This window comes from Semicossyphus pulcher, unplaced genomic scaffold, assembly GCF_022749685.1.
Source record: "Semicossyphus pulcher isolate SPU_LCO1_2020_fin unplaced genomic scaffold, fSemPul1.0.p SCAF_9, whole genome shotgun sequence".
Taxonomy (NCBI): Eukaryota; Metazoa; Chordata; class Actinopteri; order Labriformes; family Labridae; genus Semicossyphus; species Semicossyphus pulcher.
This window is the reverse complement of record NW_027211770.1, coordinates 903,399-929,983: the sequence shown is the minus strand read 5'-3', so window position 1 is coordinate 929,983 and position 26,585 is coordinate 903,399. Positions and strand designations below refer to the sequence as shown.

At 39.6% G+C, this 26,585-nt stretch overlaps 1 protein-coding gene across 4 annotated transcripts in view; it reads right to left on the bottom strand.

Moving 5' to 3' along the window:
• The window catches only part of LOC138583631 (intermembrane lipid transfer protein VPS13B-like), a 320,195-nt gene that overhangs the window by 181,279 nt on the left and 112,331 nt on the right, over positions 1–26,585 (bottom strand). For all 4 annotated transcript variants that reach the window (XM_069655550.1, XM_069655552.1, XM_069655554.1 and 1 more), the window contains exons 20-21: positions 12,345–12,454; positions 9,858–9,990 (exon numbers count right to left, since the gene is read on the bottom strand). In XM_069655550.1, coding sequence (XP_069511651.1) covers positions 9,858–9,990; positions 12,345–12,454 — 243 coding nt within the window. The remainder of the gene's footprint in view (positions 1–9,857; positions 9,991–12,344; positions 12,455–26,585) is intronic.

Sequence of the window (26,585 nt, the reverse complement as noted above, 5' to 3'; positions counted from 1 at the left end):
CAGAAATAACTTTTTTAAAGTTGTAGTCCCACAGCCTTTCTTGTTCAGGATAATAACACAAAACAACTGTTAACACTCCTGTGATGACACTAAGTGACATTCAAACCTAAAGAAGATGCATTCCATCCAATCCACATTGGCCTTAGTGTTTTCTGGAGAAGTGATCTGCAGTAAACTGTGTACATTTGCCTTCACATTAACAGGCATCGTATAAAAGCTTGGAGGTATGCCCCCATTGATTACTATGAAACTGTAGCTTGGCTGAATTTGGCAACAAAACAACATAACACTTACTTTACATAATATCTAGCAGGTGCAGCTTTATTGTGAGGAGACTTTGAAGTGCTAAACACAGCAGTATGGACCAGTAGTCTGAAGTACTATTGATGTGATGTGAAAAGTAGTGACTCAAAAAATGTTGTCAAATATAAAAGTGATTCAAATGGTACTTTAAAGGGGGTATTGCAGCAGCATACTCTGCAAGCATTCTAAGGCTTAATATTTGGGAAAAACGTTTGGTAAATTAATTTGCAACCGTTTCAAAGAGCTTCGGTGTCACACTGAGAGGACACGTCATTTATTTTCATTCTTTATGTGTTGTACGATAGTCCGACTGGCAGACTCCCTCCTCTCCTGTCTCTTTTTTTATAACCATATCAACTGAACATTGAGTAGATTGGATAGCAAAGTTGTGTATGATCACGCTGAACTCTGACGATTAAGATGATAAAAGTGATGATGACGGGGATGAGAAATGTGTGTGATCCTGCTTTTCTTCCTGCCAGAGACATCAGAGTCTACCTCCACATGCCTGAATTGACAAGTATGCCATACAGAAAAACAGTGACTGCATAGGGGACTTTATAAGGCGTACTTGATAAAGAGATCTTGCAGTATGCACAGAATGTTAGACAATAACCGACACGCCATTTTTTCTTTTTCTTTTTTTTTTTTAAACTTTATTTTTTCCAATCAATACAAAAACACAAAAATACAAGGGGGGTAAACACTACTTTGCCACATAGAGATGCCATTTTGACCATCTTACAGCATATAGCTCTGTTTTGATTCGTAAGCTGTAGGTCATTTGTTCCATTGATCGAATTTCTTCCACAATGTCCAGCCAGTGGCTCAGTCCAGGTGGGTCAGCTCTCAGCCAACTTCTTGTAATGGCTTTCTTAGCTGCCAGAGATAGGATCTTAAACAGGTATATGTCTTCTTTACCTAATAAATCATCTGGTGTCAGTCCTAGATATACATACCGGGGGTCATCAGGAATATTATATCCAAAAATTTTGCCCATGGCTCTCAGAATCCCCTCCCAAAATTACCGTATTTTCATACATGACCAAAATATATGAGAGTGGTTGGCATTCAGTTGCCCACATTGTCTCCAACAGTATTGTTGTCGTCCTAATTGTTTATTTTTAATTTTTGGTGTAATAAAAAAACGTGTTAAATTTTTCCAACCAAACTCCCTCCATCTTTTAGAGCTCGTTGATGTATGTTGGGTCTTAAACATGGACTGCCAATCACTCCCAGACAACTCAATATTCAATTCTTTTTCCCATTTCACTTTTATATACACTGTATTTCTTCCCTGTTGCTTCAATAAACCCTTGTACAGTACAGAGACAATTCTTGAAGGAGTTTGCTTGTATGCACCTGTCAACACCTCAACCACCTCATTCCCTTCCAGTGAGATTTCCTTCTTAATTTCTGTCTCATAAAAGTGTCTTAATTGAAGATATCTATATAAATCTCCATTTTCCAGTCCAAACTCATTTTTAAGTTGTCTAAATGATTTGAAATGTTGCTTATCTACAAGTGTACATGTAGCTGTTATTCCTTTGTCTCTCCACTTTTCAAAGGTCTTGTCTAACGTTCCTGGTCTGAACCTAGAGGTGTGAGAAGGCCAAATCAACAGCTTACAGTCCCCTGTTAACTTATATTTTTTAACCACATCATACCATATTTCAAATGTTTCTCTCATAATCGAGTTTTCACCCTTAAGATCCATATGTTCTTTTCCACTTAACCTTGACTGTGGAGGAGCCCGGCCCAGGCTCATCTCAATGTCCTTCCATCTGGCTTGATAACTCGGAGAGCACCAATATACTATGTATCTTAACTGTGCAGCATATTAGTATTCTCTCAAATTTGGCAAAGCCAATCCTCCATTTTCTTTGTCTAGCTGAAGAGTCTTGAATCTTATCCTAGGCCTGGCTCCCCCCAGATGAACCTGGATATTAGCCTGTCCCATGCTGAGAATTGTGAATCTGGTACTCTAACTGGGAGTGATAGAAAAAGATATAACAACCTAGGCAAGAGGTTCATCTTGACCACCTCGATTCTTGAGCTGAAATCCATTACTAATGTTGACCACTTTGCCACATCTCTTTGAATTTGATCGTTTATTAGTTTGTAGTTTGTCTCATAAATTCTGTTGAATTCTTGAGTTATTATCACTCCTATATATTTTAATGACTTAGTATTCCAATTTAAATTATATCTCTTCCTGATTTCTTTATTTGGCTTGTAATTAAAAGTTAAAACCTGAGTTTTTGACATATTCAACTTGTAGCCCGACATCAATCCAAATTCTTCCATTTTCTTTACTAATTTAATAAACGTTGTATCTGGGTCCTGAAGAAAGGTAATTATATCGTCAGCAAATAGACCTATCTTGTGTTCATCTCTTGCTATCGTGATTCCTGTCAACTCGACTTCTTGTCTAATTATTTGAGCAAGTGGCTCGATAAAAATCGCGAAGAGGGCGGGGCTGGCACAACAACCCTGTCGTGTCCCTCTGTACAGTTTAAAACTGTCTGTCAGGTGCCCATTAATTTTAACTCTGGCTGATGGGTCAGTATACAATGCCTTTATGCATTTAATGAATTTATCATTGAATCCCATCCTCTCTAGTATTTTATAAAAAAAATCCCAGCTGACCCTATCGAACGCTTTTTCAGCGTCTACGCTGATCAGGGCAGCGCTTGTATGGTGTTTATTGACATGGTCTATAATATGAAGAGTGAGCCTGATGTTATCCTGTGTTTGACGTCCTTTTACAAAGCCTGTCTGGTCTTCGTGTATCAGGTCAGGCAGAAAACACTCCAGTCTTTTAGTGATAATGGATGTGAACAATTTATAATCTACATTCAGAATCGATATTGTGCCATATGACTCCCAGTATTCTTTATTTTTCCCCTCTTTGGGAATGACAGATATGACAGCGTCCCTCCAGGATGGTGGGGCTATAGCCTTCTCAAGCATCCAATTAAAAGATTCCAATAGTACCGGGGCAAGCACTTCTTTAAATTTCTTGTACCATTCATTTGGATAGCCGTCGCTCCCAGGACTCTTATTAGTCGCCAGTCTGCCTATGGCTTTATCTAATTCGTCTTTTGTAATAGAAGCGGTCAAATGTCTATTTTGCTCAGAGCCTATTGAGGGGAGGTCCAGTGAAATCAGGAATTGTTTTATTTTATATTCGTCAACCTTCTCAGGCTGTGAATATAAGGTCTCATAGTAGTTTTTAAAGATTCTATGAATTTCTTCCGGATCATATTTTAATGTGTTTGATAAAGGGTCCCTGATTTTGTGGATTGAATTTGTTATTTGTTGCGTCTGAAGTCGCCTCGCTAATATTCGTGTCGCCCTTGGGCCTGATTCATAAAAGGTTTGCTTTATGAATCTCAATTTATTTTCTGTTTCATCGTTAGTTAAGTTTTCTATTTGTTTCCTTATATCTTTAATCTGATTCCCTATTGTATCTTTATTGTCATTTTTGGGTCGTTGTTTCTCTAATTTTTCCAATTCCTTCTCTAAATGATCATATTTTGATCTACGGATTTTCCTGAGATAAGCTGTTCGTGATATTAGCTTCCCTCGCATAACTGCTTTGACCGTGTCCCAAACAATAGTTGGGTCGACCTGGTCATCCTTATTATCATTTATACATACACTAATTTCTTTTTTAATTTCTTCCACTGCTGATTTATTGTTTAAAAGTCCAATATTCAGCCTCCATAGGGTATTCCTTGGCTTGCTGTTTAAATGGATATTTAGATAAACAATGCTGTGGTCAGATATGTCTGCTGTTCCGATTGTGCACTCATGAACCCTGTGTCTATCTATAGCATTCATTAGGAAAAAATCCAACCTAGAGTGGACTTTGTATTTGGCTGAGTAATGGGTGAATTCCCTATCCCTTGTATGGACACTTCTCCACACATCAAATAAGCCTGCCTCTCTTATCAGAATGTTTAGGTCTTTTGATTTTGTGGATCCATGCCTGCTCGTGCTTGTTGTGTCTAGTTGGTGGTTCAAAATTGTATTCCAATCTCCTGAACAGATAAGGATTCCCTCACTCTCAGATGTAATCAGGTCGAATAATCTTTTGAAAAAAGATCTGTCCCTCTCGGGAGGAGCATAGACATTTACAAAAGTGACCAGGACATTGTCCATCCTGCCCTTGATTATTATATATCTACCGTCATCATCTCTTTTTTCTTTGATCAGGTCAAAGTTTAATGAATTAAATATCATTATCACAACCCCTCTCTTTCTACTATTTTTACATGAACTGTAATAAGTGTTGGAGTACCCAAACTTTTTTAGTTTCTCGTGTTCCGGTTTTGACATGTGTGTCTCTTGTAGAAATATTACTTGGGATTTATCTTTCCCCATTTTCGCTAGCACCCTACTCCTCTTGACCGGGTTACTTAAGCCGTTGACATTCAGAGAAGCTATTTTCAAATTATGTGACATTATCACTCAAATATAAAAAAATGTGAATGGCTTTGTAATAGTGTTGTCCCCCAAATAACACAGTAGAACAAAAACAAGTCAACTGAACATAGTAAAGAACAGACCTCCAAACTGGGAGGAAGTAACTCCTCACCAAGACCCCGTTGGTGGGTCGAGGGTAGATCCTATGACTGAGATAGGGCCCTATGCATAGGATGGCTAGGCCATATGAAAACACTAACCCTACCATCCTAAAGTCCAACGTAAGTCATTTGAACATTAAGTCGTCACTCCCAGACATTTATTAACAATAAAGCCTGTATAAAGCCTGATATTGGTTCAGCTCAATTCTTGTATTCCAGTCTCGTAGTGGCAGTAATCTTACCAGCCTGTGATGATTTTACCTCCCTTGCGCTGGGGATCATCTCTGAGCTGTACCGTGATCACTCTGGAAACTCTGCAGTTTGTTCCGCGCTCTCCGGGTGACGTCGTCCTCTGCCTCGCGATGTTCCGTTACCTTCGTCCACGACCCCAGCAGCTCTCCCAGACGTGCTCCCCAGTCTGTCTCCCCCTCGGCCGGCGTTGGCTCCTCCACTGTGATTCCGCGTCTCCTCAGCTCCACTCTCGCCTCCTTCGCGCTGTTGTAAAGTCGGGCTCCCGTCTCCCAGTGGATGCGCATGTTTACATATGGTGTTTGGAATCGAACTCCTTTCACTTTCAGAGCCTTTTTGATCCCGTTGTATTCTTTGCGTTTCTTGACCACCTCAGCAGTGTAGTCATGATCAAAATAAAGGGTCTTGTTATTTAGCTGGATCCTTTCCTTCTTGGTTTTTTCCCACGCCTCCTTTAAAACCAGTTCTTTGGTTGCGAATTCCTGGAAATTGATTATGAATGCTCTGCTTCTTCAACTCGGTCCGATAGATTGCGTACTTCTGCCCCGAGCATATCTAGTTTACCGTTGATTGCTTGTCCAAGATGAGCGATTTCTTGTCGCAGAGTATTGTTATCGCCTTTTAGATCAATTTTAAGATTGTTAATCGCCTTAATTATGTCTACAGGCGCCATGCCGACCTGATCCGCTTTGCCGCTGCTGTCTCTGGCTGTCGTCGTGTTTTTCTGTTTTGTAGGCTCTCTTTCGTCGGCTTTTTGGCTTCTAAGTGTTCTTCCCAAATCCATCTATCTTTTTTATCTAGCAATACTGAATTTTAAGTTAGTTTGGGTGTAAATTGCGGTTTGTCTGGGAGAGCGATCTCACCGTGCGTCTGACTACTCCATGTGCTAAACCGGAAGCCCCGACACGCCATTTTTAACACACATTACCTGGTGGCGCAAGCACTCTGTGCAAGGACAGAGGGACTAACGATTCTAAATATCTCTCTCTGATTTATCAGTTGTTGTGTCTTTTATTCAGTGTCTTACGTGAATTCAATGGTCCTTGCAGAAAGAGAACAGAATATTATTATTATTGTTTCAATTTCTATTATTTTTGTTTAGAATTGTTTTTCGTCCCTTTAGATGCATGGGATGGGGTTGGGATATGGAGGGTTGGGTGGACTGTCATGTACATGATGTTATGCTACTGTCCTGTTGTTCTGAAGACGGTCAAATCCGTATCCTTACAAATCTGTATAAAACAATAAGACATCTTTTTCTGAAGGTCAACTGAGTAGTAACACCAGTAGCATTCCAGTTGTCTTGCTGCCTGTGTGGAGCCTGAGCAAGTCTTATTTCCCACCAATGCGGGATATTTCTAAAATATATTAACTCTAACAACCTGCATATCTCTCTTCCATTGCCTTAATAGATGACTGAAACTGAAAAGAAAACATCTGCTGCAGTTATCACAAACCCCCAAGAGTCCCCTGAGAAACTAGATGTCAGCAGTGAACTGCAGTTAAAATCAACCTTGTCATATGTGTACATTTAATTATAATTAGATTTTCGAAGAAGTCTATGAGGCAATCAGAAGGGAGAAAAGCATTGGTTGAATGTTCTACACAGTAAATGTAGAGAGGTAGCTGCCTTAGCAAAAATAAAGCAGTGGATTAGCAAATAAACTACCTCATTTGAATAAAGTAATGATTTTTCAACTTGTTAGAGTGGTTAAGTTTTATAGTTTAGATACAAACAAACCCACACCTTCTCTTCTAGGAAAGTGCCCGATTTGTTTGAATCAAACTGAAGGAATGCCTCATCATGTGTATGTGTGTGAGTATCTCATCCTCATTCTTTGTCAAACAGGATCACAGACCTAAAGGCAGTGGGCTTGGGACTACACAAAATAGTAAGACAATTAGATTTTACAGGCTGAGAACAGGTTCTTTGCAGATACAGACACCACACAGTTCTAGTGGGTCAGAGGTAGGGCTGCACAATAATCAAATATTAATCCCGATTACCCTCTTGGCTTCTCCCAATTAAATAATTGATTGACGTTGATATTGACATTTAAAATACTCCGTCCGTATAAAACTCTGCAGCATATCAAATCAAGCGCATGCACAAGCATGAGGTGGACCTAAACATGTCGGATGAAATAAAGTGCTGTACTGTAAGCTTCTCTGTAGTGCTGAGCTGCAGCCTATTAACATGTTCTAATAGCATGGAGGCATATTGTTTACCATGATCGAACCAACAAAGGCTAAATGCCTCTGCCCTTTTCTTATTTGGATTATGTGTAAAAACAATTTGAATCCTTTTATCCTTTTAACTTCTCCTGTAACACCGCAGCGATTTCCATAGAAGATGCTATTTATTTACTAACGTTCTCTATTCTAATGTTGAGTGCAGGAGTGAGAGCACTTTGGGATCAATAAAATCAAAAAAATATAGCAGCACCTCGTTATCAATGTCTTCTTTTCGTTTGGATAAGAAATAGCTTGAGTCTGACTTAGTGTATGTTTCTAACTAACTTATGTAGCCCAACAATGACTGAACTTATAGAAGTAGGACTAACACTTAACACTCTAACAAACAAAACTTCAGACCAGATGTGCTGACCACTTAACGTTAATAAGCTAACACACGTGCGTAAATGTGTGTGCAGTAATTGCTTGTTGTGGGTTAATTCTAAAATCATTGACGGTCATTTACAAACCTGTGTGCTTACAGAGTGACAACAATGTAGTCAGCTAGCCAGACAGAAAGTCTTCCCAGAAAGAAAAACAAAAAATTTAAACAGCATGATGTAGGACCAGCCACAGAGCTAAACAGCTGGCGGATAGGAGGCAAGTCACATTGATAGCCAGTGCTCTCTAGTCACTTGAGTGTTGCAGACAAGCTACAGCTTGATTTAAGGAGTAAGCTGTGTCGGAGCCAAGGTGACTGTTTACTGACAACCCTTTAGAAGAGAATACGCTGTTGACATGTGAGTAAGCAAAGATGCAAGGCTATGGAAAAGCCATTAGTGCAGATTGGATAAAACATGGGACGGAAGGAAAACCAGAATGGCAGGCGGTGTGACCTTTAAGCCTTAAGAGTTCTTTTACTGCTTGCTTTAAAATCTAATGGTCTGTTTTAGAGTCAGAAATTTCAAAGGAATTTACCTAACAAAACACTTGACATGGGGGAAATACATACACATGCAACAGCTACAGGATGATTTCACCAGAAACAGGGATTCATCACTCCTGTTAGCAACACAATTCCCAGGAACCTACGAGAAAAGACAAACAACCATTGCTTACTGCCCCGTCACGAGGCTTTTGCAAGGAATGTTTCAACTCTCCAGACCTTGAGCCTTAACATCGTAACCAAACAGCCAAACAGTAAAGACTGAAAGGACCTTTTTATTTCTTTAATGTATTAATTATTTTTTAAAACTCTGTAACTTATTTAATAACATAAAGGTAGCCAAGACTGTCCATTGGATCATATTAATTCCATATCTATAGGGGAATATGAGGGAGAAGAGGTGAGCTATTAGGATCATAAATACCCCATAGGAGTATTAAATGAAAACCATTTCTGCAGTCAGTAAGGCTCTGTGTTGTGTCATGGACAGCTCCTTAACTGAGTGACTGCTACAGCTCTCCTCCAAGGTAGGAGTGTAAGAGTACACGAATACTGTTCTGTATATACTGCATGTGTGCGCTTTGTGTTTCAGGTTTGTTTTTTTTTCGTGCTCACCACAAAGTATCCTAGAGGTCCACTAAACAGACTCCTCACAGCGATAAAAATATAATTACAAAGGCAGTCAGCTGTAGCTGTAGTCAGCAGTAAGAAGTTATATCCATGACAAGGTCCAGAAATTCATCTTTCCTCCCTTTCTATGTACCCCACTACTCTGTTCCAAGAAATGTGTCAATGTCTGCCCATAAGGTTCAGTGTTTCCTACCTAGAGATGGCGACATCAATTCATGTGATTATGGTATGTATCCAAGGAACAATCACTGTATTCCTACATGAGTTTGTTAGAGTATCTGTGTGTGGCACGCATATGTTTGTACATGTACAGTATAAACCTGCCTAATGAATGTACAAGCCTGCATATATGTGTGTGTGTGTGTGCTGATATTTATTCTGTGCTTTTGTGCGTTCATGTGCATTTAACATGATTGTTCTGGGGATGGGGGTCCCAGAAAGTGGAAAACTGGCATTGAGGAAGGCTCAACACAGCCAAGCCACTCATCTATTCTGGGCATCCAGAGCCCACAGTACGAATACAAGAAGAGGAAAACAGAGGAGGACATGCCTGGATATGTGGTGTCCTCTTAGAAATGGGTTCACTCAGGTGTCAGCAAGCTTTAGTGTGTTATGTAACAACATAGTAACATGGATTCATTGCATAGAAACACGATTAAATACAGTAAATTGTTTTTATTCCATTACTAAAAGACCATATCTCTCATCAAAGAAGTGGTAGGTATTATTAATATCAAGGGAGACATAAATGTCATTGTAGTTCTCATTTGTACATCAAAGCACATATAAAAACAAACACTGACAGAAGATCATATACTGAACCTGGAGCTAACCCAGCTCTCTTTATGTGTGGAAAACTCTCTGCCAAACAGATTGAATGTTACATTATTTTATGATGAGTGATGATGCAGTAATATTGTAAATATTATTCATCTGGCACAGCCAGTGATTGGTAAACCTACCTGTGACTGTCTTGGTTTTAACGGGGCTGCTGGCATAGTCTGATGCCTGATTGGAGGGCTGCTTGGCCAGTGGTGTGCTCCCTACCGACATCTCATCCTCTCTCTTCTTGGCTAGAGGAACGGTACCAGGATTCTACAATGATATCACAGCGTGACTGAGCACATGAGTGCATGGGAAGGGAAATATTATGTATTTATATAATATATAGGGTTAGGGTTAATATATATATATATATATATATATATATATATATATTTTTTTTTTTTTATATATATCCATTTCTTAAAAGAAAGCACTTTAGAGAGAGCACAAATTCAAACAATATTTTGTCTTATACAGAACAATGTTCTGTATTAGTAAGACCATGACTTGTAGATTTAGACCCCTTTAAAGATATTGATTAATCAGCAGACTAAATGCAATGCAAGACATGAAGATAAGCAGAGAGACAAACACACACACATGCTGGGAATAGGATGGCTTAAAAACACAATAGTGGAAGGTCAGTCTGAAACAACAAACACAAAAGAATACAGATACTAAGCATAGACACTCACTAAAGCAGGACTGGGCCAGGAACCAAAGGCTGATTGTGGTAAGATTAAAAATCCCCCCCTAACAACACAAGCATTTCAAATTACTGACTGAGTAATACCTACCTAGAGTTTTGTAACTTAAAATAGGGTGAAGGACCCTTTCTGTTTAAGATCTGCTAAGACAATGTTCAGAACAATATTTTAGTCTAATGTTTTAATTTAGTGAAATGTCTGAATACATCCATATTATTGGTGGCTTTTATCATATTGGTGGCTTTGCTAATAAATACTTGTTTGTACAAATAATTTACATGACAGCAAAATAAGGAATAGACAACACAGATTTTTTATCAAGAACAATGCATAAGGGGTTAAAACATATATATACATATATTTCAGTTTGTGCAATTCATGGAAAATGTGTACTTGGCCACATATTTATACACACTGCTAAAAGTATCTTAGCAAATGGCCATTGCTCATTCCTGGTGTATGACATATAATGAACAAAAGTCTTCTACCACACACACTGCAGAATGTAGGGTGGAGACAGCCATCCAAATGTCTGGTTCTCAACTTTTTTTTTTTTTACTTTATTCTCTTTCTCTTTCTTACCTGTTTCCCCAACCATCTCTCTCTATGATTTCTCTGCTGTTTCCTGCTTACTCTGGTTTCTGTTTACTTTATATTCAACCCTCCGATCCTTTCTTGGCACATTCTCAATACTATGGTCTGCTTCCCACTTTTTGTTGTTCTCTGTCTGCATCATGCTTGTCTTTCCTACCCCATTCCCAGGTTTTTTATTTGACATGCTGCCTGTCACCCCTTTACTTATCTGTTTTCTGCACTCTCTCCATTATAGCCCAAATGGCCATATCATCCATTGCTGGTGACTCTTCCCTCTATGTTCTTTTTTCATTATCTTTGTTCCTCCCATGCACTTTTCTTGTGTTTTTCCCCACTTCTCTTACCCCCATATTGCCAAATCTCTTCCCTTTCTTCTCCTAATACACACATACCTCCTTATTCCCCTGTCCATCACTCCAAATGTCCCTTTCTTCGTTCTGTTTACTGCTCTGAACACCTCCTGTCTCATCAATTTCCTACAATCCTGACCTTACTAGTCAGTGTCCTTTCCTCTGTCCTTCACAGGCTGTTGTCTGACCTTCAGCTGAAGACCTCCGCTCAAACAGCCAGGCCTTCAGAAGTGGCCCTGAAAGGCGGCTGAGGTAGACGGCCCCACAGAAACATAGGCACAAACACACACTGCCACGTGTTTGCTGCAGTATGTCCAAACACACAGCAGACGGTGTTGTGTATGTTTCACACTGGCTGCAGTTCAAATCATAACATCTGTTTACCCCCGTTCAGTAACAACCTCCAGATTAAGGGGATGGAGCAATTAACTCCATCTCGCTTTGTCTGTTACACGCATGCTGACAGCGCCTCTAACATGCAGGAGGCAAGAAACAGAGCAACTAGTAAAAAAAACATATAAAGTATTACAATATGATACTTTCATGTTACTTTCAAGTGCTATATACAGTATATAGGATGTATATGTGCCTTTATGGGGGGAACCTGGGATATATCCATGATAATCAGAGTGTGCATGTGTGTATCTTTAAGTGTGTGTAGTGTGGGCACAGATCATTCAATGTCCATAACCATCACCATGATCCCTGTCAAATAAATAGAGAGAGACTGGATGGAAGACAGACAGCAGAGCACATGGAAAAAGGTAGCTGGAAAAGGGAAGTCAATGGAGCAGGAGGGGGGAGATATTTAATTCACCTCAGGCAGCTTAGAATAATTAAGTTGCTTTGTTTTTTTTTTAACTCAAATTAACAATGAAAACAATACATTGTTGACATACAACAAGGTTGACACAAAATGCCAGGAAAAGAAATGGACAGATATTGTATTAGAATATGACAGAGGATCGGGTACCTGTTGCTGTTGCCTGCTGCTCCCTCTGTGAGGTTGGTACAACAGCCATGTGCAGAAAACTGGGTCCACGTTGACAGCAATGCCTTGGACACTGACGAGCAGGACTGCACCTGAACAACAAAAAAAAACAACAAACTGGAGATTTAATTGTGCAACACTGAAGAAGTAATTAGTAATTTTCCAGTAAAAAAGGAGTAAAGCATAAGACCTGTCTTGCCTTAACAAAATCAAAGTTGCTACCTTCAAACAAATACCAGTTATCTGTAAGCACTCAAGCAGTTGTTTGACGATACAAAACTTCAGTGATTTACAAAATTGAATAGGATCCAGATAGAAAAAAACACATAATAACTGACTTAAGTGAAAACTATCTGAACTCATATAGACTTTTCTGATGCTGTTGCTGCAATTATTTCTGCTAAGTAGTAGGCACGTTAAGCAGAACACCAGAATCATTGTAAAGCAATGACCAAGGGGTAAAAGATGACCTGCTAGTTGCTATTGAGTCTGTTAGAACGAAGCAAATAGTACAGTTTGTTTCATTACGCTGTTCAAAGTATTATAACACTAAGCCAAGAATAACATTTTCTTTTGATGCATTGGTATGAAACACAAGACCTTCCCTGGGTTTTGGTTTACTCTTAAATAATAATCTTTACTAACAATAAGTGGGTCCTGAGGTAATACATAGGGATCCTATCAATAATGTTTCCCATGCTGGCAGGATTAGCGCAGGGTCTCTGGCGTGCTGTGGAATGTCCCAGCATGACGATAGTATGATGTGTCAGCTCTAGAAGGACCTTCAGCAGTATAATGGAGCTTTGAGCAAGAACCCCTAAATGTGTGTGCATTTCACAACTGACAAAGTCTGATTGCGAGTTGCTTTGCCTAATTTTAGTGTCTCAAAAGCATGGACAGTTATAAACTCTCCCTTGACACACACAACACAAGCATTCACAGATTTACACACTCAGAGAGACATACACATATTTTTGTTACACTAGCTCTTTAGCGTGGCAAGAATAACTCCCTCTATCATTCCCTGTGAACAATGCAAATAAAACTGCACTAATGTGCTGTACTTTTACAACTTGTAGTGATTTGTTGCCTGTGTGTATGTTCTTGCACAAAATAAATGTGTATTACTACAAGCATGAGCAATGTGAAATGTGTATATAAGTCAGTACTGTCAAATATGTGTGCGTGTTTGCTGTGTGTGTATATGTAATGTGTAAAGTATGTGATCTGTGTTTACCTCCATTATGTTATGTAGTGTGTGCTTGTGTCTGATCATTATTCACCAAGTGTACTTCAATACTGAGCTATGGTTATTACTGACACATAATTGTTTCTGGGAAAAGGGGAAACTCTCTTATTTGAGCAAGTCAAACTGACTCACATTTCTTCCTCTATGTCTCTTCACTAAATTCCCATCAATCTATAGCTCCACACCATCCCTGTCACCCTCACAACAACCTTGGTGGCATGTTTTCATGCCACTCTGAACCAGGTCTTAGCTAATTCTTTAGTTGTATCCTTCAACTCTATCAAGCCATTTTGTCCTTTCTCTTATCTCTTCAGTACCGCCTGTCTCTTCCAATCTTCCTTTCCCCCACTTTACCCTTCTCTCTGAAACTATACCTCCACCCTTCCTTATCATCCTGCAGCCTACCTCCCCCTCCTCCTCACGTCTTTATAACCTCATCCCTTTGGCTTGAACTGCTCTACCATAATGAAGCTGCTTAATAGGCTTTGGCTGTGGTGCTGGGGCCCGACAGTGGTTTCATCCTAACCCAGAACAGTATGAGCAGTATAGGCACCAAGAAGCTGGACATGGACTTTGGAGTAAAGATGCATTCAATAAATGTATCCTAAATTGTGGTCTACAAAAGCACTTAGCATGACAAAGCACACTGAGCAGAAATTAGTCATGGCACAATAATCATATAACTTAACGGATGGGTCTTATTACAGAGATAATTTAGCAGATAAAAATACATAAAAGAGTTGACCCTGTCAACCAGAGCAACTCAGTTGTGATATCTTGCACAGCATTGATAAGTATTAAAGTAAATTCTGCAGTATAACAAAAGTTACATTTTATAAACTCAATACAAATTTGTCCTTTTTTATGTGCCAAAAGCCTTTTTATTTTCTTGAGCAAGTACAATAAACAACGCATGGGGTTCCATTATAACAAAACATTATCTCATTGTCAGAAGAATGAGTTGACTTTTTAAGTGTATAATTTAAAGTATTGAAGACAAGTAACATTGTCACTTAAATTACTGAATGTAAGTTGAAGTAACTGGCAGTGTTTTAAGAACCGTGCCAGCAGCTGTCATTTTGTTGTGGCTGTATGTCATGTCTGCTGGGCTTCTGGCAATGACAGCCATGACCATTTTGATACATCTCACACTCTGAGATTAACAGACCAAACCATCTATTTTCTCTCTTTCTGACTGTAGTTTGACATTGGCACAGAAACACAATATGTGCTAATCTGGGGTTTGAGGCTTTGAAGACCAAGCCTTCACCATTCAAACACTTCTTGTTTCATCACTGTGTTGACATTACTACAGAAGGCTGACACATCCTTTGAAGCGTGCAGCATTATGAAAAGGCCTAGCATGCTTAGAGGGCGACCTTGGCAGCAGGCTAACTGTTGTTTTTCTCTGCTCTAACAGGGTGGCATATGGGTAATCACAGAAAGTGATGACAATGATAACAGAGGTATTTTTCTTTCCTTCTAAATGATTCCTCAAGAAAACTGCTCAGTGGCCTAGACTCTGAAGTCCATTCAACCACAGAATGTACATGCAGGCATCTGTGAAGACACACTTACCTTGACACCCACAGTGGACCTATTAATGTCAAAGGTGTTTTTTTTTTCTTCAGTGGTTTTAAGACCAGTAGAGTTAAAAGAGAGCACAGGGCTGCTGGTGTTGTTTTACAGCTGTCTGACATCAGACTGCTCACAGCCTGTGGCCACAGTAGAGAATTACACCAGAATGAGAGAGGGCCTCTAACACTTACACCCAGACTGGGTTCTTCTGTCACTCTCCTTCTGGGCTGACAGTCCCAGTGATTGTACATCGACAAATCTTTCTGTCCTCATATGAAATTCTATGAGGTTATGTGGTTTATACTTTGACATATAGTAATCTATACAAGATCTGCTCTTGTTAAGTCACTGCAAGCATGAAATGTGATAAAATGGGAGAAGTTAAGTCAGCGCAAGTTTAAAACCATGTCCCACAGTGGAGACCAAGCTCTGATTGGGGTTAAAGAGGGCACAACCTCCAACTACTAGGCCATGACCCCACCATCAGAATTAAAGACAGGCAAAAAGAGGTAGAAGTTGCACACCATCCACCCCCTAAAGTAGACAAGAGAGGGTAAGATTCATGTTCAAGCTAGCTAATCGCCCCCTCAAAATAATTTCATTGTTAGACCTAAGGCAGCACTGGGACCCTGTGTTCAGCTTCTCCAACGGAAAATAAATAAATATAGCCTAGCTCGCGTCAGCCAGATGACTTCTGACAGGTTTGGTTAATTTCGAAGCCAAGTAGCAAAACAAAACATTACGCCAGCATGCGGGGCCTGGGCTGCCTTTAATTGCTTTTCCGATGAGCTCATGACTTGAAGGTGTCCTGGAGCGAGCCGTGTAGCCCAACAGGTGTTCTACTAGTGTGTGTTCCGTTATGAGTGACTATGTATGTTTTTTCTATGTGTGTGTTTGTGTGTGTGTGTGTGTGTGTGTGTGTGTGTGTGTGTGTGTGTGTGTGTGAGAGAGAGAGAGAGAGAGAGAGAGAGAGAGAGAGAGAGAGAGAGAGAGAGAGAGAGAGAGAGAGAGAGAGAGAGAGAGAGAGAGAGAGAGAGAGAGAGAGAGAGAGAGAGAGAGAGAGAGAGAGAGAGAGAGAGTAAGAGTAAGAGTAAGAGTAAGGGGAGTGTGCTGAGAGAGTGGAGCTGTTGACACAACATAAAAGGGACTCAGCTGTGTGTGGGTGGGTGCAGGGAACAGTGTGTGCAGTATATGTTATGTATGTCTGTGTTTGTGTGTGAGTATATGTGTATGATTGAAGTGTGTAGATACATTAAAGATAAGGAGGTGTTTCTAGTGTTTCTACTGGTATTTATTTGTTTCTGAACCGATTATTCTTAGAAAACCAAGTACGTTCTTCCTGTCTTTAACACGAATGCACGCACACACACACACACACACGCACACAGGCGCACACACTTTGCTGTGGTTCCCCTACTGTGCTTTGACCCAGCAGCCCAGGGGCAATGCTGCTGCTGGAGCCCAGGGGTTCAGGAAAGACACAGGCAGGTTTGACTGGAAACAGATCCTGGCCTACGGAAAGCCTGCTCTCACTCTCAGCTCATATCATTCTTTGCACTGGATGCAGGTATAGTATATGCGTGTCGTGTACGTACGGGGTTTTAAGAGAATACAAGCATACATGTGTAACATGGCCCAACTGCAGTAGCCTGCAGCTGACAGGCTACACCAACCTGGTAATGTGTGATCGTTGCTGCCTAAAATGCCAGATTTTGTTTTTTGGTAAATTTTTGTGTCAAGACGCAAAGTTTGTTAAAAACTGAATGAAATTACAGTGTACATGTATAGCCATGGAATGTGCAATTTGCACTGTGCCTGCACAGTACAGGTTATTTATTACATTTATGTGTTTTCAGATGCTGTGCTATTGTAAAACCATTGATAAGAGACAGGGGCATTACTGTCTCACTGTACAATGACTCTTCCATTGTATCAGCTCTGACCCGCACATCAATAACAGACTCTCTGTGTGGTGAACCACAGCCTCTGATTGGCCAGTATATTCACCCAAAGGCATTATGGTAAGGCTAATTGTACATTTTAAGTGTTTTGAACACAGTTGTATAAATGGATAAATAATTACAAAAATACACATACATATATTCATTTTATTATAATGGATTTAATGTATAGAGGAAGGGTATTCAATTAAAATTGAAAGAGGTACAGTTAAAGAAATGTTTCTCAAGCAAAGGTCCAGAGGATCATAATGTCTAACTTGTGTTTTGATTCAATACCATTCTTTTTGAACGTCTGTCAAATCAAATAATGAAAATGCAATTAGGCTAAATAGTTTTACAACAATGCTTATTATTAACTTTTACACACAACTAGAGGGAACTGTCATAACATAACAATAATAATAAATACTCCAATAGTGGTAAGGAAACATAGGGTATGTTTATAAGCTTGGGGGGTCTGGGGGGTGTCCCCCAGTGTCAAAACCTTTATTTCCTCTATTCTGTTTTTTTATGCTCCAGTTTGTGATGGAAGTGTCTTTTCTTGAAAATGAAATCAAATTAATTCAAATAATAAATGTCTGGTACTTCAAGTATTAATTTCACATTCTGGCAATAATTAAAGTGCCATAATTCTCATGGTAGTACAATGTTGCCCACGCAAAAATCAATTGAAGGTTTACCTCTTAACTGAAGCTGCTCTCTCTGCCTACAGGAGGATTCACTTTATGTTTTATTTAATGTTTGCCAAATTACATTTTATGTTTTGCCTGAAGTAATTGCAGTTAGACTTTTTTTCATTGTGAGTTTCAAAATTTCAAGCTGATTACATGACCACAGGCAATGGCTATGAAATAAGTAATATTTAAACGCACCATACAGGGACAGCCCTTGGGAGAGCGAGAGAGAGCGAGAGGAAGAGCATGCACATAAGAACAGAAGTGCGGACCTAAGAGGAAAACTGGTTATTTGATGATGAAGCCTGATGTAGCTCCGTATAACTTTCAGGTTTATCAGTGAAGTTTTTGAACTAAACTGCAGCCTGGAGCCTCTGTTGACAGTGGCAGACAGAGTGACCAGAGTGTTAATAATCGCCACGGTCACGGAACTTATACAAGTCTGTCCATTCTTGAATAAAAGCTGACTGATTAAAATTCCAGCCGGATGTTTATCTGAGTAGTGTCATGTGTGATGATTTACAACAAATGCATTGGTCTGTGAGTGTCCTGGACCCCCCAAATCACTACCGCAAAGACAAAAAAAAGCTGCGCAGGTTAAAAAAGATGCGCTTGTCAAAATTGTAAATAGGTTCAGGTCTGGATACAACCGCATCTGGGTCCGCATCTGGACCACGATCTGCAAATTAGTGACCTCGGGTATAGAGTCTCAAAAAAAGACACTGTAGTTGGCGGCTGAATTAGGAAGGTACTAAAAAAGTGACAGTTTCACAGGATCAAACTTCAGGTCTCCAGAATGCAGTGTCCCAAAGTTATTAAAAATACTGCAAACAACACCCTCTAAAATATTGTATATGACATTGACTACCTAAAGGGCTTAAAGGAATAGTTTGGGGTTTTTTTACGTATAGTAGCTAACAGTCAGAGTGGTCCCTCTTTGAAGAAGCCAGCCGGAGTTCCTACACAGAAGCTAAGCTATGTGTGGCTGCAGACAGGGTCAGGAGTACTACGTATTTAGCCACTTAAAATAGTCCTACATATTAAAAACAACATATCAGTTTAATTGTACTTTTACATTTTTTCACCGCTTATCATTGACATCAGACAGCCCTTTCCCTCAGCACAAGTCTTACCCTTTTGCACAGCAGCCCTGTATACCTACCCATACAGCGTATGGTGTCAGAACAGCTGGTCAGGTCAGCGGTTTATAAAACAGACAACAAAGAAAAGAAAATACAATAGTATGGAATAACTGTTTTTGAGTCATAACAGGTTGACAACTTTTCTATACACCAAGCTGCCATCATCAATATTTTAATCATTTGAGATCCGCTTTTCGGATCACTTTTAACTTGCTCTTTCATGTGTATAGAGCAGGGCTTCCTAAATTTGCACCTAAAATTTTCTCAAAATTAGAATTTATAAATGCCAATGCAGCCTCTGTAACACTTGGCCAAGAAAGGTGCAGAAAAAGGGCACAGAGAAAAAAACTAAAACTAAACCACAAAGATGCTGATTCGCATCGGACAAATATCATCAAAAAAAATGTGTTTGTTCAAATATAGTAAGTAATTACCAGTCGAATCTTCATGAATATTCTTGTAAGTTGGCAGAACTGAGGTCAAATCTGTTGCCCGGAGTGATTATGAATAATTTAAGGTCCCTCAGTAATACTAGTCTCCACTAAGTACGAATATAGTGAAAGATGGAGTGACAGTAGCAGAGAAACACCTAAAAATACACTGATAGAAAGGTTCACAGACACACGCAGAGAGAGGGAAAAAAAGAGAAGAGACAGACAGAGACAGAGATACAGTATAAAAACAGAGAGAACATGTCATTTAGTTAATTTTTCTAATCTACATGATTAGTGAGCATGCCTCAGAATTTGGCCATGAATCTGTATGATTTATGGGATGACTTTGGTCAGCCTCTATACATGCAAATTCCTGTGAACCACAAACACAGATATACCCTAATGGAGCCAAGTTTGAGCAATAAAAGCATGTGTGTAAGTATGTGTCTACATAAAATGCATGTCTGAAAGGTCCCTCTACATAAAAATAAATCCACTAAATAATTGCAAGCTGTGTGTTCTGTAAACACACTAATATACAGCATATAATGCAGCATGTATGTGTGTCTACAGATTCCCTCTTATTGTTCAAGATCAAGATCAAGATAAACTTGATTGTCCCACAGGTGGGAAATCTGTCTTGGGCTTATCACCCATGCTGCAGCCATAAACAAAAAGAACAACAACACAACAGCATACACATGATACAATAAAGCAGGCATCAAAATGACACTGGTGTAAATAACAAATATCGGTGCCACTATCAGCAACTAGAAGCTAGAAGCTAGAAGATAAATACATAATAAGTAACATCAAGTGCAAAGTGCAACAGTGCAAACACGCAAATCACCATCCCTCTGGCCTTTTCTGGCTTTTATCTGCCACTATTTAAAAGCTTAGTAGACGCAGGGATAAAATAATTTTTTAAGCTGTTTAATCTGCAGCAGGGAACTTGAAATCTTCTACCAGAGGGTAGCAGCTCATACTCCCTGGGCAGAACGTGAGACCTGTCACTGATGACCTTATTGGCTTGGATGGATGTATGGATAAGTGCTCTTTAACACCAATGATTTTCCATGCAGTATGAATTAATCGGATAAGTTTACTTTTTAACTGCACAGAGAGGTTACCAAACCAAGCTGTGATACTGTACCTGATTAGACTCTCCAGCACTGCCTGATAGAATATCATACATTTTTTGTCGACACCATGGACTCTAAGACCACGTTAAAAAATGCAACCGTCGGTGTAATCTGCAACAGAGACTATCAACATTTGTGCTCAAGGTATGTGAATTGTGTGTGAGTATATGTGAGTGGACCTGAGCAATGACTTGGTTGTGGATGACCACAGGGCGGTGGTCACCAACTCCCCGGGGGTCAAACACCATCTCTTCTGTCTTATTAACATTCAGAACAAGGCGTTGTTAGCTCTGGATACAATTTTCAAACTTATCTTCTTACTTGTCTTCAAATCAAGACAAAAGTATTGATCATGCAGCAAAGCTGCTGTCTGGGGAGCTTTGGCTGACAATGTAACAATTTAATTTAGCAGATGCTTTTGTACAAAGCGATGAGCACTGATACTAATCTCCTTTTACAGATTCTGCATACAATGCATGCTTGAAAAACAGTCCATGCAAAAGGAAGTCCTTTATCGCTAACCGCTGGCTACATCTCTATATCGTCGTCAGACACTAGCCAATGGCTTATGAGATTGCACTAGTACAAAGATATAGGTTACAGGCTGAGTAAGATCTAAATAAAGCCCAGAACAGCCCAAACAGTGTTTGTTTTTAAATAAGTTGAAGAAATGCGTCTAAAACTGATTAAGACCAAAACTGATTGTCTTTGTCTACATTGTGAAGAAATCCTAAAAGGGTGTCATTGACTGTCATATGATTGCAAAAAATAGAGCTCAAACTAAATATCTGACAATGCAGACATGGACTTATGCACATTCCTAGTGTGTTCAATAAACAAGAAGTGACGCCAGATGAGGGAAGAAGCAAAATATCAGCACTCTCGAGTTACATCTGTTGATTAAAGGCTCCAAAGCTATATGTATCCCCCTGCAAGTTAAGTCTTTGCCTTCATAAATCCTCTAATGGTGTTGAAAAGGCAACAAGACCCTGCACAATTGGTGTTTGTGCTCTTGCCGAGACCCAGGCAGCCCTAGTTTGCACTTTTCCAGCTGTTATCTCTCCTCCTACCCTCTCTCCTCTACATTTCTCTGATACGTCCACAGAAATACTCTCTTTCTGTCTGCCATACTTCAAGTCACACCGAAGGAAAATGCTTAAAGTCACGACTTAATGTGACCTGGCCCTTGTCAGCAAGATAGCTAGCCTTCTTAATGAGAGACAAAAAAGACTTGGTCCTGATTGCATTAATGTATAATTACAGTATCCATCATGGACATGCAGTGCACCGTGTGAACTCTAAATGATCCTCAGTGTAATGTAAGAGGAACAGGAGACACTTCTGAGCTCATTAAAATAAACAGACTTCTGCTTCTGCTTTCCCACAGACAGTTTAAGTTTTGAATAGTTACCTTGAAAACTCCTTATCACTGCTATTATTCAGCTGGCTCATGTGCTTTCTCTACAGTTCAAGCTGAGTTCTCTCAATTTGTCATGAAGAGAGGCAGGCAAGCGATTCAGTCAGTCATTAGCTGGTGGTCCTTTCAAGTATTTTTTATAAGAATAACATTGTAACAATTACAGGGGCAATATCTAAGATTTTACATCTATTCATCAATCAAATATAATTTTTTATTGCCAATGTGTGAAGGGATAGGAGAGGAACAACTGGGCTGATTTTTATGCAAAGCACAACGCAAGCTGTGAAATGGAGATGGATAATCCCAACAAATGACAGGCACCTACAACAACACCAACACAAACTACACACAAGAATAAAAAACAATAAAAACTTCTATCTAGTGAAGCCCGTCTGACCAAACAGGAATGTGATCGACGTCAGGGGGAAAACTAGAGTCAACATCGGCAGGGCATGCGAATCATGGAGAACTTCGATTGCTTTTGGGTATCAAAACAGACCCACTGTTTTCTATTAGCCAATATCATTGCATACCTGCCTTGGCTAAGGTTAGCCAGCCAGCTGTTAGCTGGCAACAAGCTACCGTTAGCTTTTCTGCTATCACAGACGATTTGGCAGTTAGTAACGTAGCAAAACACAGTCGAGTGGATAACATCAGCTAACTCATGCAGACTCCCGGGAGCTGATCTGGCTGGTAATTGAGCAATTTGCCGTTTGGTTACGAAGCACACTACCAGATCCATGCAGTGTAGTTTTTGTAGTGTTGCCAGTCTAGCTTGACAGCTAACATGATATTAATGTGTATTATGACAAACTGTTGATTTTGGACAACATGATGCTGATCAACATGACACCAGTCAATAAACTCGTCTCATCAGTGAAAAGTAAACAGAGCCGATGAGTTCCGAGATTGAGCGTGCTCAGTTTCGTGTCTCTTTGGCAAAAACCCCGGAGGCTCGTTCATGCCTGCGAGTGTCCACGCGAGTGCATACAAGAAGGTTGACTGCAGTTCCCTCAACGGCCGACCTTGTCACTAGGAATGAGGAATTTCTGAAAATTACATATAGCACCTTTAAAAAATTTAGATGCAAATGCCAAAATTTGAAGTTTACTTGATATGGCAAGCATTTTTCTTGTACTCTTGAGACAGGAATGTCAAGAATTAAATAATTTCTGTAATTGAAAAGCAAACGCATTGCTTAAAATTTTTCCTGTACTGATCATTTGATTGCATTGAAATACTTAACTTTTTGCCAGACAAGTGCTACCGTTCTTTACCATTTTGTTTTTTCTCTATTGATCACTTTGGAAACCCCTGATGTATTACATATGAGTTCCCCAAAAAGATCCAGTGAAATTACACAGTAGTCAAAAGTGGCATGTAAAGTTTCGATTATGTTGTTTTTATTGTTGTATGATGTTAAACATTAATCCATTATAACGCACACAAATTAGGTTGTATTGGTTGGAACTTTTGTGTACAAAAAACATGCTGTGGTTACATGACAAGCAATCTCTGAACCCATCGGCTATCGTCTGACGACGATGTAGCGTCTGGGAGTGACATTGAATTTTGCAGGCATTCTGGTTTAGCCAGCGTTTAGCAATAACAACTTCCAGCCAAGACTTCCTTTTCTGTGTGCTGCATTGTTTACAGTTACTACAGATGTTGCTACAGATTCTACATTTCTATGTAAAATCTGTAAAGACAGATTACATGACAGGTACATAATTCACTTAGTGATGTTTTTACTTCTGTCATAAGACAAAGAAGAATATCACAAAGGTTTTAGACAAAAAGTATGACACCAACAAATAATCCCTATCCCTATCTTCTCCAGTTATCTTCTTCAGCTCTTTCTATAGCCCTCAGCTTTCTAGAAAGCATGCAGGACAATTTAGGGTGACATCCTGGCTTCAATTACCTTCAAGTATTTTCACCATCTCTGTTCCTTCAGTATTTCAGCTTGGCCTATTGTCTGTGCAGCAGACTTAGTAATGATCTCAGTGACAGATCAAAGTCCTTTGGATAGAATTTAGGTCACTCAGGAAGTTGGAAATGCTGCACATAGGGGGGTCACAAAACTTTAAGGTTGGGGCAACCGTTTTGTAAAAACCTTCATAATTAACAAAGGGAATTTGTATTTTATCATAAGACTGTATAAAAATAAATTAGATAAAAGTGAATGATTTAGGTCTTTTTCACAGAGGCAAGGTATCAGCCTCTTTTCCAGTGGTAAAGTGCTTTACTCTGCAAGTGCAGTTGGTCTCTCTGCAGTATTATTCTGCTTGGAAACCATTAGGTCTGTATCTTGATTATGCTCTTCATGTAAACATAATGTGAACAATTGTATTGCATGACAAAAAGTATAAGTTCCTTCCCTTAAATCATTAAGGGATTTTGGTGTTTTTGGTCGCTATTAACCTCAAGAACACATTGTGTCATCCTCTCACAGTCCCGTCAATGTGATCACACTTTCTCTGCAAACACAGAAAAATAAGTAGGTGAGTTGTAAATGGTAAATGAGAAAGAATTGTGGGCAGTGTTTATACAAATAGCATATATCTCATAAACCCTTGTTTCATTCTCTGTGGGTCCCTCTCAGCTCCCTATCCCACTATCCACCTCATCCTCTTCTTGCTTGCTAGATTGAAGATTACCCCTTTTAAAGACATAGCCTTAAGTGGTTGCACATTTGACCCATTTAGCAATTTGGTCTAATGGTTTCAGGATGAGCTATTTTAGCTGCAAAGCAGGAAAGAAGGGATAGAGGAATGGAAGGGATATAATGTAAGATGAAACATTAGTTCTGATTGGCTGTTTTCCTTATCCTGGAAGGGGGATCACAGCTGTGTCGCCACTATGAGGAATGGGTACAAAGAGAGATCGGATCATAACAAGTTCACTATTAGAAGCCAGTAGATAATGAAAAGAGAAAGAATAAGAAGAGAATGTAAGGCTATTTTAAATTCTTAAACACATTGTCTAAGAATAAGGACATGGATGAATTGATATAGTGGGACATTTTCGGTGGAACAAGATAGACAAGGACAAATGGATGCTCTCTTACTTCTGAACCCTTATCTTTGCATTAAACGTGTTAAAAACTTTCATGAGTCGACATGACACATAAGCATGAGCGCTCACCAAGGACATGTTTATTTTTTTACATGTGTGTGTCCTGAAGCTTCAGAGGACGACCTACTTTGCATCTGGCCTGTAATTAGTCACTGTTGAATGAAGCCATGGTTGAAACACTCCTCATTGACAGCAGAGTAAAGGCAGAGTGTATGTCTTGTTTTAGGAGTCTGCACACACACTGATGGTAAGTGTTTATACCCATCAGAGCTACATTTAATACAGCCTTCTGCACACAAATAAAGACCGTTTGGGCCACCTGCAACACAGGATGCTGAAACTACGATCAGCTGCCCTACATTAGCAAACCATGGTACAAATACAGCGATGAGTCAGCTACTCTAAACATACTTGAAAAGCTCCCCAGACTGGCTTATTGCAGACTGACAGCAATACGGGGGAGCAGAGGGAAATAGGGGATGATGGTGAACAAAGAAAATTGGAGTAGAAGAGATCAGGAAAGGAGAATAAAGTGACAGGGGAGGCATAAGAGATATATGGGGATAGGGAGGAAAAGCAGAAGACAGGTAGGGAGGGAGGACAAGTCTTTGAAGGTAGAAAAGGAACAGCAGCAACTGCCAAAGAGGCCACCCTCAACTTACAATCAGGGAGTTATCATCAGGACACAGTCTACATCTAGATGGACAAAGACCCGCCCCGGTGTCATTATCTTTGTCTTGCTGTCTAATTCATAAATAATAAAATAATTGTGTTTAAAGGCACACAAACTCTCAGGACAATGTTCACATGAAGACAAATATACTATACTGATGCACACAGCAGCATAGGCCAGCTCCCCAACAATCCATGTTCCTACCATCAGATGTCAAGATGCCATTTAAAAAAGTAGAGAGCCATATGTGGCTCATGAGATGGGAGAAAAACCGTGGTGAATATTATGGAAATGGGAAACAATAAACTTAATGAAAATGTTCTCTGCATTGATGTATTAACTAAGGAATATGTCTCAAGAACAGATTGACTGTGATCCATTGCACCACTACTTACTTGGTAGCTGTAAGGCCAGCAAGCAAAAGACGTCTGTGCTCAACACCGAGTTCCAAGTTGGATTGTCATTAAGTAACAGGAACTCTGCAACCCATGGGCACTGCCACGAGAAATTAATTATTAATTATTTTGCCAAAGACATTTTAAGTGCATAGGGTGCAGTTTGGTAATGATAAACTTTTAACTTAATGCAATGAATGGGGACTGAGATGTGTTCAGTTTATAGTATTGAACCAACTAACTTAAATCATGATCTTCATGGTTTAAGTTTCTGAAGGAAAGTTTCATATTCTGGTTGATTAGCTTTCATTTGAGCTGGAGTTTTTTGGGTAGAGGTCCGCCTTCTGCAGCCTGTCAATAGATAGGGGGATCCCGAGGTGTTCCTTGAGCAGATAAGATATACGATCACTCCAGCAAGTTCTGGGTCTACCCAGGGTCCTCCTCTCAGTTGAATATTCCTAGTAAACCTCAAAAGGG